General features: G+C 41.2%; 1 protein-coding gene across 1 annotated transcript in view; it reads right to left on the reverse strand.

Annotated features, from left to right (window-relative positions):
* Positions 1–3335: 3335 nt before the first annotated feature.
* The window catches only part of scarf2 (scavenger receptor class F, member 2), an 83182-nt gene continuing 72264 nt past the window's right edge, over positions 3336–14253 (reverse strand). The window contains exons 10-11 of the mRNA XM_060907455.1: positions 11928–12080; positions 3336–11445 (exon numbers count right to left, since the gene is read on the reverse strand). Of these exons, the coding sequence (XP_060763438.1) occupies positions 10319–11445; positions 11928–12080 (1280 nt within the window). The 3' untranslated portion in view covers positions 3336–10318. The remainder of the gene's footprint in view (positions 11446–11927; positions 12081–14253) is intronic.

Consider the following 14253-nt stretch of genomic DNA (forward strand, 5'->3'; position numbering starts at 1 on the left):
CCACTCTATACATTGCTAATGTGGTAAATGACTATTCTAGCTGCAAATGTCTGGTTTTTGGTGCAATATCTCCATAGGTGTATAGAGGCCCATTTCCAGCAACTCTCACTCCAGTGTTCTAATGGTACAATGTGTTTGCTCATTGCCTCAGAAGGCTAATGGATGATTAGAAAACCCTTGTACAATCATGTTAGCACAGCTGAAAACAGTTGAGCTCTTTAGAGAAGCTATAAAACTGACCTTCCTTTGAGCAGATTGAGTTTCTGGAGCATCACGTTTGTGGGGTCGATTAAATGCTCAAAATGGCCAGAAAAATGTCTTGACTATATTTTCTATTCATTTTACAACTTATGGTGGGAAATAAAAGTGTGACTTTTCATGGAAAACACAAAATTGTCTGGGTGACCCCAAACTTTTGAACGGTAGTGTATATGCTATACAATGAGGTATACTTATAAAAAAAAATAGGTACCCTATGGGTCCATGTGGCTACTGCTTATAAATGAAATTGTTTTCTGATCCCATGTCCATACAGTAAATATAGTATATATACATGTTATCAATTATACTCGCCTCATCTCTTGCAAGCATCACCAAGCTGTGAGCAGCATCAGGGCTTGTAGTATTTTGGTTACCAATTTTGTTTACTGTGTTTTGTTCAAAATGCAGCGCTGTGAACTATATCTATTTCAAAAATAGTAAGAAAGCGCTTGTTCATGAATTGTCCTAGAAGCATTATTTAGTACTAATGAGCACATTTTGTTTCACAAGTCTAGTGTAAAGACTCTAAAATAAAATGAAAAAATTAAAGCAAATAGCAGAAGTTTGATATCGGCTTTTCAATATTTCTTCCAAAAAGCTAAAAAAAACCCAAACAAACAAACAAACAAACAAACAAAACCTTTCATTTGACCTTTCAGAAGGACCAAACAAAAGCTGTGATAATCAAAAGGCAAATTTTCTTAAAATAAACGCCACTTACTTGATATCGAATCAGTAGCCTTGGCGAACCATGAGGTGAATTTCGTTTATCGTTTTATCTGCTGATTATCTTCCGATACTACGAAGTTATAACGAGGTTTCTCTTATTTCATTTCTGGTTCTGATTGGTTCCAAAGTTTATCAAGAAGTAGAACGGGTAATCGGGTGGCACGGTGGTGTAGTGGTTAGCGCCGTCGCCTCACAGCAAGAAGGTCCGGGTTCGAGCCCCGTGGCCAGCGAGGGCCTTTCTGTGTGGAGTTTGCATGTTCTCCCCGTGTCCGCGTGGGTTTCCTCTGGGTGCTCCGGTTTCCCCCACAGTCCAAAGACATGCAGGTTAGGTTAACTGGTGACTCTAAATTGACCGTAGGTGTGAATGTGAGTGTGAATGGTTGTCTGTGTCTATGTGTCAGCCCTGTGATGACCTGGCGACTTGTCCAGGGTGTACCCCGCCTTTCCCCCATAGTCAGCTGGGATAGGCTCCAGCTTGCCTGTGACCCTGTAGAACAGGATAAAGTGGCTACAGATAATGAGATGAGAACGGGTAATCGAACTTGATCAGGATAAGTGCTGATTGGTTACGAAGTTTCGCTATTGTTACACTCATTCTTACATTCTTACAACATGATGACATCGTGGCTTCGCCACTCATTCTTGTGTACCTTTGATAACGCAAGATCAACTGTTCGTATCGCTAGATCACGATTCGCCCTATTGGTGATTGTAATGTTTATGCATATGTGCAGTGTGCTATTGTTACACTCATTCTTACAACACGATGACAGAGTGGGTACTGCCTCGCTTTGCCTCTATGAGGCAGTAGCCACAAAAACTGATAAATTTGATGAAATACTTGTAAAACTAGTAGAACTATGATGTAAACAGAATATAGACAGCCGAGTTGCTCCAAGCGACCGCTACCTGACGTCATCACGTACGTCACCACTGCAGGAAGCCCATCTGACATTTTAATGAAAATTCATTTTTCTCAAACACTATTTGGTCTCTGAAAATGAAAGTTTGATTTTTGAAACCTGCGACTACGTTTACTTAAAATAAGTTTGAGAATAAATCCGCTGGAGGATCCCGTTAATGACGTTTATCCACAATCACAATCTGCTCTTACTGAACATCCTTTCAACACACTTAGTACTGTACGGTTTGTGTTTACTCCATACATGTCAACCTTTGGTCAATCAAACCTGTATAACCAACCTCCAAAATCCGTATTTCCCTTATAAAATCCGTATAAGATGCAAATTAAAATAATTTACCTAAAATTTGAATGATAATTAACAATGATATATCCAAGTTACTTTTTATTCAATATTAATAACAATAAACCTTCAGAATGAATACAAAGCTCCAATGTTTGACAAAAACACAAAGTGTCCCTCTAATGTTCTGAATTGTACTCCATGACAGCTTTTTTAGCGCTCTGCACCAATACCTCACGAGGCTGCATGTCACAGCAAGTGTCTGTGTTGATCTTGCCGGAGTGCCCATTCAGAATCTTTTCAGTCGCTAGTGAAAGTCGCTCAGGTGGAAATACGCGTTTCAAACAAAATGTTACTTCCCGGTTGGCGGGATTCTCACAATGCGGTGTGCGCATGATTAGAAGTGGAACGAAGTCTCGCTACCACAAGATAACGCGCGATTTCATAAGACTCTTTACTGGCTGTCTGTGGTGTACAGTACGTTTGTAAATGTTATGCGCTCTTATCATCGTGGGAATTGATTATAGCTCTAAATAAATATTGAAGTTTTTTTAAAGAATCCGTATAACTTTATTTGTACGCCCGTATACTACGTTTATTGAATCAAATCCGTATAAAATACGGACATTCCGTATAAGTTGACATGTATGTTACTCTTCTACACCTGTATACAGTAATGATTTTTAATCCCACTATCCGGTGTCACCAAATGAGGTCATTTTGAATCTGGTTTCCCTCAACATTTCTGCCTCATATTGTCTCAAAGAGTTTTTCCTTGCCCTGTTCGCCTCTGGCTTGCTCATATTAGATCCAAATCTGCATCTGGATTGCTATAAAGCTGCTTTGTAGCAATGCCTGTTCTTAAATTTAAAAAAAAAAAAAAAAGGCTGATTTTAATTGAATTGGGGTCCTGTGATGACCTGGCGACTTGTCCAGGGTGTACCCCGCCTTTCGCCCGTAGTCAGCTGGGATAGGCTCCAGCTTGCCTGCGACCCTGCAGAAGGATAAAGCGGCTAGAGATAATGAGATGAGATGAGATGAGATAATTGAATTGGACTTTCAGGGCATATGGCGGAAAAGTTTGATGACATCAATACAATCGAGAAGAAGAAGAAGTCTGATTCGAGCAAATCCTTCAGGTTCAGGAGCTACAAGTTTCATTTTTATTTCAACACAAAGTAACTGAACAACCACATATTAACAACATGAGAACAAACAGAAACGAAGAAGTGAGAGATCCAGACCAATTCAGGGCCGTGCTTCAGAGAAGGCCTCAGTCAGAGCGGAAAACATTTCTGACACACAACTGCAGCTGGAAGGGTTTCAGGGTCTGTGCAAAAACATAAAAATGTGTTCTTTGTCATCAATCACTGGACCTCGGGTTGAAGTGTTGATAAAGTTGATCTGTCACTGACCTCTGCATCATATGATTTACCGTTTAAAACAATAACATCCACAGAGAAACATGATGAAACAACACATTCGAAGTAAAGTGTTCATACGTATACATTTGTACCTGATGCTTGAATGTAAAAAGAAGAAAAAAAAAGCAGGAGGGTGAAAAAAAGAGAAGTATCAAATTTGAAAGCCAGTTCATTTGACACAAAATGAAAAGAAAGAGCAAAATATTATATACGTTATATAAGCACAGCTTACAAACATAGAATATTACAATACAACAAAATATTATTACAAAATACCTTGCAATGTAGAAAAATAACCATTATTAAAAAAAGGGAAATTTTTGGTACCATTTAATAGAAAGATTGACGGTAATAATAATTAAAAAAAAATCCTTACTGTACATCAAATTTCAATACTATTGCTTGCTTTCATTACACATCCAACATGACCACCAGAGCCGAAACATTTATTTATTTATAAAACTCCAAAACTGTCCAGTTTTTAAAATGCATCTTTCTTGCCACTGTTGTCTCTTCGATCAGTTTATTCCTCGTCTCATCCTTGAATAACCTACAAGTGCTTTAAGGCTTGAAAATGTGAAATATTTAAATAAGTTGATAATGTAATTGCTTTTTTTCAGGTTTGATAAGAAAAGCTTCAATCGTTTTATTACACTAAAATATAAAATAACGTTTTATTGAATCGATTATAAAACACACGCCAGTGAGTCTATTCTTCTTCTTCTTATTATTATTATTATTATTATTATTAATAATGCCATATTTCACTCAAATGGTAAACTGTAGCCTTTAATATTCTATAACATGGAAAATCACAGGTTTATATTAAAGCTAGACGGCCTTTCGATTTCATAAAATCACTGAAATTTAGTTCCCTCTGAAATGTGGTCATTGTGATATATGTTTATTTCTGTAATATCTCACAAAATATCAGGCCATTCTGTGGCTGGGAAGTTATTTAATTTGAGGGGATTAAAGCAAATAACGTGCATGAAATCGCTCGCTTCACGCAGTCAAGCAGACAGAGGAAGTCCGTGTGTGCGCGCATGCGCAGGTTTACCTTTGAGCGTGCACTGACAGTTCCATCATTCTGTCGCTAAACGAACAGCTGATCACACAGAGGTGCTCGCTGAGCGCCGATATTTATTAGTTTGGTCCTGTGTTTCCTTTCCTTCATATATAACATAACATCTTTTCTTCTTCTCGCTTTCCGTTACTGTAGTTGGTCTTTCATGTTTCATTAGCGCACTCACGTCCTCCATTTTTCTCTCCTGTTTCAAATTTGTATCCCACAATGCTTTGTGTGAACGGGGAAAGCCCACGACATGATGCATGACATAGTATCTTGTATTGGGTCATGGTGAAGCAGGAAAAAATATGGCCCTAAATTCATTAATTGTTCCATTAAAAAAATTAATAAAATTGGAAGTCTATGATTTGAATTCAGTAGCTTTCGGTCCACGAAACAAAAATAATTGGGTGTCGGGGAAAATTCTTTTTATGACCTACACTTGAAAAATCTGAAAGGCAGTCTAGCTTTAATGCATTCAGTCTAATCTTCATTTCCTTTCCTATACTGTATATAACAGCTCACAGGGATGGGATTTGCTTCACATAAACACAATTAAAAGAAAAATGTCTGTAACTGTGGGAACTGCAGCTGTTTCTGTGAGGAGATGTTTATTGAACATTTTTGGAAATGAGTCTCCAGTGTCAATACTTTTCAGACAAAGTCTTCAGGACAAGAGAGCTTTCTGGTTTCTCGCCAACACGACAGGCTGTATTTATTTCTTTTTAACATTAAGAGGGAAAGGGTATTTATAGCTACTATAACAAAAGTGTTAAAGGTGCTGACTGCAAAGTCACCTGAAATTTTCAATTTTTTTATTGTGCATGGCATTTTCCTTTGTCTCGCAAGAACAATATCATGTGGATGAACGGGATGTGATCATTTTGATGTCCTGAGGGTCGCTTTTCTTTATTTTGGGACCATTTTCCTCCCTCTTGAGATAAACAGTACGGTCCTACAGAAACAGGAAACGGCCGAACATGAGGTGCTTTAGCTAATTGGCATAACCATGGAACTGCGTCACACCAAGATGACGATGCGCAAAAAACATCGTGACTCTGCATCGACCTCGGAGAGTTTTGAGTCGCAGAGATGTAATTTGTGGTTGACAGTCACGAATAGATCTGTGAAACAAAAGACAAATATATCTTTTTCTGCTACTGTTTTTGTGTTTTCATTTCTTACTCTGTAAGATAAAAATATGAGGTGGACAATTCCATACTCGCTACCGTGGAGTCAAGCCCATGCATTCTAAGGCTAAGATAGCTAAGCGCTAGCTAGAATGATTTAGTTATCTGTCCAGAAAAATGACATGTAATCTAACCTTGCTCTGTCTTGCATTTGCACTCACGAAGCAGGCTTTCCTTCTCTTTTCCACTGGCTTTTAGCTGGTGGAAGAGCCAAGTCCGTCATGTTTGCCTGTCATGCCGACTTGTTTTGGTTAAAAGTAGGTCAAACAAACGCCCCACGGTGGTCACATAATATTGTTGCTCACTTGCTTCGACAATCTCCGGAATCATAAAATGCGGGATGCATTTTATCTCGGGAAAACATTTACACACAAGATACACAGTGTGTGTGTGCAGTAGCAAAATGTCTCAAAACTCCAACAGCAATAGAAATAAAACATTTTGCCCAGAATTCAACTTTGCAGTCAGAACTTTTAACTGGAACTCAATTGTTTCATGGACATTCCACTTCATTAAATAAAATTAAAATGGGTAAATAGTATGAAGAGTCATACCTTAATTATTTTTATTGAATGTTTGTGTTTGCTGTGATATAAGAGGAATAATACAATTTGGGATATGATCCATCTATCCATCTATCCCTGCTTATTCGTCAGGGTTGCAGGGGAAGCTGGAGCCAATCCCAGCTGACTTCGGGTGAGAGGCAGGGTTCACCCTGGGTAGGTTGCTAATCTATCACAGGGCTACACAGAAATGAACAACAATTCACACTCACATTCACACCTATGGGCAATTTGTGGCCCTTTTCCACTACCCTTTTTCAGCTCACTTCAGCCCGACACGGCTCGCGTTTCAACTACCTTAGAGCAGCACGACTCAGCTTGCTTCAGCCCTGCTTAGCACCCAAAACTCGCACGGTTTTGGAGTAGGGCTGAAGCGAGCCAAACCGAGCCGAGTGGGGATAGGGGCGTGAGCAGACACTCCCCTGTGCACTGATTGGTGAGGAGGAGTGTCCTCACATGCCCACACACGCCCCGCGAGCACGCTGGGATCTGTAAACACTGTAAACCCGGAAGAATAATAATTACGAATTACGAGAATTTCTGAAGCCTTATGCGCCTTGCCTCATCTATACGCTCTTGCCAGTATCTGTTGCCGTTGTCGGTGACAACAAGCCACAGCACCAAGACCAGCAACACTAACGACTCCATGTTTATTGTTTACTCTCCGGGTCGTGAGACTACCGCTTAAAAGATCACTGATGTCACTGTTTGCGCCGCCTAACGACATCACGTGACGTCCACCCACTTTCGCTAACTCCACCCAATGTGTCCACCCACTTCCAGCCAGCACGGTTCAGCGCGGTTGTAGTCGAAATGCAACACCAACAGCCCCACTCAGCTCGACTCAGCCCAACTCAGCACGGCACGGCTCAGCCTGACTCAGCCACGTTGGTAGTGGAAAAGCAGCAATAGTGTAGCTGCTTGACCTAAGCTGCAAGTCTTTGGATTGTTGAAGGAAACCCATGCAAGCATGAGGAGAACATGCAAACTCCAGACAAAAAGACCACAGTTGGTCACCAGGATCAAACCCAGAACCTTCTTGCTGTGAAGCAACAATGTTAACCACCGTGCTGCCCATAGGACATGTCGTTATAGGAAAATAATCAACTTCATGGTGGTAACAGTAATGGTATCAGGCAGCATCATACCAAACCCAACCATCATTGGTTATTTCCCATTTTTCAATATATGAGAAAAATTCTTATTTGAACGAGAGCGTCAATGATGGTGAAGCTCACTCTGGCCCCGTCTCGTCCAGAAGAAACTATCTAAAGTGGGCCACCATGCACAGTTCTACTCTCAATCAGTCCACCTCAGATATTTACCAGAAAGAATCCAAAACTGTGAGGAATTGACCAAGAAGAAGCAATTTTTGTTGAACTGCACATTAAGGCTTAATTAGTCCACAACTTGGGCGGCACGGTGGTGTAGTGGTTAGCGCTGTCACCTCACAGCAAGAAGGTTCTGGGTTTGAACCCAGCGACAGACAAGGGCCTTTCTGTGTGGCGTTTGCATGTTCTCCCCGTGTCTGCGTGGGTTTGCTCCGGTTTCCCCCACAGTCCAAAGACATGCAGGTTAGGCTAATTAGTGGCTCTAAATTGACCGTAGGTGTGAATGTGAGTGTGAATGGTTGTTTGTCTCTGTGTGTCAGCCCTGCGATAACCTGGCGACTTGTCCAGGGTGTACCCCGCCTCTTGCCCATAGTCAGCTGGGATAGGCTCCAGCTTGCCTGCAACCCTGTACAGGATAAGTGTCTACAGATAATGGATGGATAGTCCATAACTTCATTAATAATTGTAATTACGCAAATCTGGGTAGAAGTTATATGCACCCTAGGTATCCCTACCTTCATGCCAGAAAGAATCAAAATCGGTGAAGAATTGAGAGAGAAGAAGTGATTTTCGTGAAATGTGGATGACGATGGATGGATGACAGATGGCAAACAACGGACAACACTTGATGGTATAAGCTTATCACCTGTCGGCCAGATGAGCTTATAACTGATTCAATAAAAACAGTAAAGTTTTGACCCTGAATAGACGATGCTTCAAGAACTATTGATGACTCAACTTGAAACCAACATATCTTTTGTAGTTATATGAGGAATAAAGATACTGTGCGGGGCGGCACGGTGGCGTAGTGGTTAGCGCTGTCGCCTCACAGCAAGAAGGTCCTGGGTTCGAGCCCCGTGGCCGGCGAGGGCCTTTCTGTGTGGAGTTTGCATGTTCTCCCCGTGTCCGCGTGGGTTTCCTCCGGGTGCTCCGGTTTCCCCCACAGTCCAAAGACATGCAGGTTAGGTTAACTGGTGACTCTAAATTGACCGTAGGTGTGAGTGTGAATGGTTGTCTGTGTCTATGTGTCAGCCCTGTGATGACCTGGCGACTTGTCCAGGGTGTACCCCGCCTTTCGCCCATAGTCAGCTGGGATAGGCTCCAGCTTGCCTGCGACCCTGTAGAAGGATAAAGCGGCTAGAGATAATGAGATGAGATGAATGAGATACTGTGCATTTTTGGATGTGTATAAAGGATTAAATTCATTTGTAAATGCACTATGTATTATACACCCATAAAATAGAGTAAGCTGCACTCACTGGTAAAGAGCCTGGGAATCAGACGAGGAACAACATGGACCCCATGAAACAGCCACATACAACAAAAAAACTTTATGGTTAAAAATAATCACTAGCTCAGTTTGTTGCCTGTTAATCCTCTTTCTGGCAGTTCGCCCACTAACATCACACCAGACTTGTTTGTGTAACTGTAATGCAACACCGTCTATCAATCTCTCGCCAGTCCGTGGTCTGTTGTCCACATGCTGTGACTGGAGCTGAGGCAACAAAAACCTCGTATTGTGCTCTATGGCGCTGTTAATTCCTTTCCTACTGAAAAACCACAAATAGTCTGACCTAGACATTCAACCTAGGGGGTCTAGCTTATTCCCCTAGACATCTCTGAAAGTGTAAGCAATTCAAATAATACGAGAATGGTAGGAGAAGCAAATAAAATTACTGTGTATATGTTATTTAACAGCAGCATTAAGGTATTAATGGTTCCTCTGTCAGTTATAAAAGTCCCACAGGCATTGTATGTACTCTCTACTGTTTGCGAGATCTATTTGTGCCACAATCCAACATGGAATCTATTTTTTTTTAGCTGAGAGAAGATGTTTAGCATATATTTTTGGTATCTTTGTCCCATCTTCGGTCAAGTTTTACAAGTTTCACCTGATATTATTACATATTGAAATCTAGAACTCTAGTCTCAACATGGTGTGAGAAATATGTCGACATCAACAGAACTCTTACAGAATGACAGAATCTCTTAAATATATGATCGGTGTGGAAGAACTGCTTGGGTTACACCACTATGACGAACAATAGTACCACTGTATTCACATAAGTCCTACCTTTGCTCATACTGCGGATAATATGTTTTTGTTTTGTTTTGGATTTTTTTCCGTAAGGCATATCACTATGAAAAGACAGCCTGGATCAATATGAAGATTGGTATGCAGGTTGGTAAATGCAGACTTGCCTTCTGCGTATAAAATTTTATAAAATATAATTTCACCTACTATACAACTGTGAATTTTGCTCAAAACTGTACAAGCAGTACAAGTGTCCCTTTCAAGGCACAGTGTGTTAGCCAGTGACTGTTCCTTCTCCAAGCTAGTCCTGGACATCAAATGATTTGATAAAAACAAAACAAAACAAAAAAACATCTTGCAGAATAATATACCCAGTATGCAGCAATTCCATTTGGTAACCATCCAACAGTTTGTTTATCATGAACATGAGACAGTAAAGTATTAAGGCAAAGGCTTCATTCACTACAGGCAGGCACTGCATGGTCAGCCCAGTTATTTCCGAATTAATTGTCTATTTGACAATCTGAGGTGGCATAATTGCCATTTTTGGAGTGGTCTTAGGTTCTGTCTCTGAGGTCGTCTCCTTGCCTTTCTTTCTAGGTGGTTTTTTAATGGGTGTTTTCTTAGGTGTAGCATCTCCTGCATCTCCTATCTGGGTCCCATTGATGGCCTGCATTTCTGGGCTTTGAGGCTCAGGGGTGGTGGAGTCTGTTACAGGAGCAATCATCTTCTGAAGGTTATTGGAGGTTGGCAGAAGGGGTTTGTTGGCTGCAGTCACTGATCGCTTGGCCTTCTGAGGTGGTGTGGGTTTCTCCCTGTTGACCTGCGGGGTAGACAACCCATTGGGTTTGATTCCAACAGAAAGGCCTTCATTTCGATTCAGACTCTGGGTCTTCTCTTTGAGCTGTGCGGCAAGAAGAGTCGCCGCCTCTGAGTTTATATGAGGATGCATGATCTTTGGACTCTTGGATGGCTCTTTGGTCGTGTCACAACTTTTCCTATCTGAATGGAAGTTTCCAATTTTCTTTAAGGCATTCTGGACAGCTCCATTGATGTGCTCGATGGGATCTGAAGCTTTGTGGGCTTTGGATTTGCTTGGGGAATTGTTCCCATCACCCTTACCATCTTGATTCTTCTGCTCACATTTCTTGCTTGACTTCTCCTTTGATCGTTGCTTCTCCTCCCCCTTTCCAGAACCCTCTGTTGTGGTTCTTTTCTTCTCTTTTGATGGGGAAGGTGTCTGGCCCTTCTCTGTTTGGTTGGCTCCTGAAGTTCCATGGATCCAAGACAACTTTGGTTTGGTAGACGGATCTGGTGGTCGGGGTTTGGTCTTCTCAGGGGATGTGGCCTTGTCACTGGCTTTGGTCTCAGCCATGCTGCTGTCCTCCTCCTCTTTGGAATTCTTAGAGAGGCGGGCAATTCGTGCATAAAGAGCTCCCATAGCCGACTCTGACCCACTTGTGGAGCCTTCACTGTCTGACTTTAGCAGCGGCTGCTCACTGCCATCGTTGACAGGCTTTGTTGTCGCTCTTGTGTCTTTGAGAGAGGTGTATTCTCCAGCATCACCCTCATTAACATCCACTAGATTCTCTGTAGTGGCATTGGGGCTGGGTCTTGCATTACCCTCGTTTATGGTATCTAAATGAAACATGAGGAAGAAACAAAGGGAAAGAGAGTTTTAACTACTCTATCAATCAGTTTTTTACTTTTTCTTATTGCACTCGTTTTTCAGGTTTGATCCACAGAACATTCACACATGACTATTTAAAAAAAAAGACTGCCTGGGAACTGTTTCTGTCTATTTCTTTTGCCATCAAACCAAATTGCTTAGCAAACACCAACTGTTATTCTCTCTCCTGCTCAACTATTTACAGAAGAAAATGATTCATGACTTGGCCACATTCCCATTGCTGACTTGACCATTCATGCCATTTCCTGTTTGTATTTTCACAATGCACACAGTGCACACGCCTGAAGGCCTGGCATCACCACAACAGCAAGTCTGTCTTTACAATCGCTTTCCATCAGACTGGGTCAGCACAAAAATTGTTCAGAGACTCCTCAAATCCCTAATTGCTGCTTCCTGTCGGCCAAACAGGCAGCTGGTTTTGATGACTCACCTTCATGGGGCACACAGTAAACTGGGCCGTCTTCACTCGTCTCAAAAGAGGAGAAGGACTCCTGGGAGGACCAAGATGGATTCTGATGCTCGGTGGTAGATGGGGGTTCAATGAAACTGCAGTCAAAGGTGTTCTCAGGGTCATGGCGAGATACTGAGAAGAAAAACGGGAGAAGAAAAACAAATACAGGGGTCAAGATGGGCAAACACTTGATGTTTCCATGGGTTTCACCAGAAACAAGGGCTCTTTTTACGATTTTTTTATTTATTTTAAGAAATGGATACTTGAAGAAGCAAATTCTTGAAGGGAATACATGTTACGCAGAAGGCCGTTGGGCGGATATCATGGAAAGGGTGTGTATTGCCATTTAGCCAGAAAGCAACAAAGTCATCCATGCATTAAACAATTATAAAAGCCATTAAAACCCTTCTCATTATTTTCCCACAGAGGAATAAGGAATGTAGTTTTCTACAACTATTTGATGTGTACCATAAATTTGACATATGATTTAAAGCTAGAAACCCTTTCAATTTCATGAAATCGGTGAAATTTAGTTCCCTCTGAAATTTGGTCATTGTGATGCGTGTTTATTTCTGTAATACCTCACAAAATATCAGGCCATTCTGTGGCTGGGAAGTTATTTAATTTGAGGGGATTCCCAAGCAAATAATATGCATGAAACTGCTCACTTCGCACAGTTAAGCAGAGGAAGTCCATGTGTTTGCGCATGCGCAGGGTTACCTTCTTCTTCTTCCTTTTTTTGGGTTTTACAGCAGCTGGCATCCACAGTGTTGCATTACTGCCATCTACAGGTTTACCTTTGAGCGTGCACTGACAGTTCCATCATTTTGTCGCTAAACGAACAGCTGATCACACCGAGGTGCTTGCTGACTGCTGATATTTATTAGTTTGGGCCTGCGTTTCCTTTCCTTCGTATATAACACAACATCTTTTCTTCTCACTTCCCGTTACTGTAGTCGGTCTTTCACGTTTCATTCGCGCACTCACGTCCTTCATTTTTCTCTCCTGTTTCAAATTTGTATCCCACAATGCCTTGCGTGAACGGGGAAAGCCCACCACTTGATGCATGACATAGTATTGTATCTTGAATTGGGTCATGGTGAAGCAGGAAAGAATAGCGGAGAATTTAGGGCCACGTGGCCCTAAATTCATTAATTGTTCTATTTAAAAAAATAATAATAATAAAATTGGAAGTCTGTAATTCAAATTCAGTAGCTTTCGGTCCACTAAACAAAAATAATCGGGTGTTGGGAAAATTCTTTTTATGACCTGCACTTGAAAAATCTGAAAGGCAGTCTAGCTTTAATGCACAGAGTTGACAAAACTACCCTTATTCTCTGGCATTCACACTGAAAAAAAAATCATGACAGGAATGTGTATTTTGCTCTGTTTGAAAGGAAACGCTGTTTACATATTTACAGAAACTTAAAATAAATTCATCTAAGTACCATATGAGATTATTTAGCCTTCTTAACTGGATGAATCTTTGTTTAAAACAGGTCTCCAAACCTAATATAGGTCAGAGTGTTTTTTATGGCCCAGACTCCTTGTCCTACTCTCTTGCTTGTGGCCGATATTGTTTTCTGCTGATCTGGAGAAGGAGGACAGCTGTGGGACGCCTGTGGTTTATCCTCCACATCTGCTTTCAGACAGGAAGAACTGGAGAAGATGCTAACCACTCAAGCCTGGCCTGTTTACAGCTCTCTGATGTGATGCAAGCAATCTGACCTTTTTTTTTTTAATTTAAACCTTTCAAGAAGGCTTTTTTTTTTGTAGCTGAAGATGGATAGACCTCTTCTAAAAGGCACTTTCATTATTAGTAGTATTTAAGATTCATTTTCACCAGGACATGGACTTATTTACAGAGCAAGTAAATCAAACTACAAAGCAAAAAAAAAAAAGGGTACGTGTTAAAAATGTGAGCTGAACAGATGGTCAGTGTAAATCATTAGCAAGACAACTAGGAAGTGACAACATAACGTATACCACTTTTCTAACATATTGTACATACAGAAGAATGTGAGCAAAAGTCTTTGCTAGGCATACTTTCACACGAATGCAAGAACTAACTTGATGGAGTTATGGCGCTAACTCACATGCGAATGTCACACGATAAACTGGCACGACATGCATGTGAGAGCTATGTGCTAGCAGACTAAAGGCTTTGTTCCTGTGGGGTTAGCGGAAGGCTGACAACTGCAGGCCTTGGGAGCAGAGACACGGCCCCAGACTGGCCTCGACGCCACTACGAACCCACAATATGCTATGCAATTTGGACCAAAGCACATTCTTGGCACATCTAGCC

Source organism: Neoarius graeffei, chromosome 24 (assembly GCF_027579695.1).
Source record: "Neoarius graeffei isolate fNeoGra1 chromosome 24, fNeoGra1.pri, whole genome shotgun sequence".
Lineage (NCBI taxonomy): Eukaryota > Metazoa > Chordata > Actinopteri > Siluriformes > Ariidae > Neoarius > Neoarius graeffei.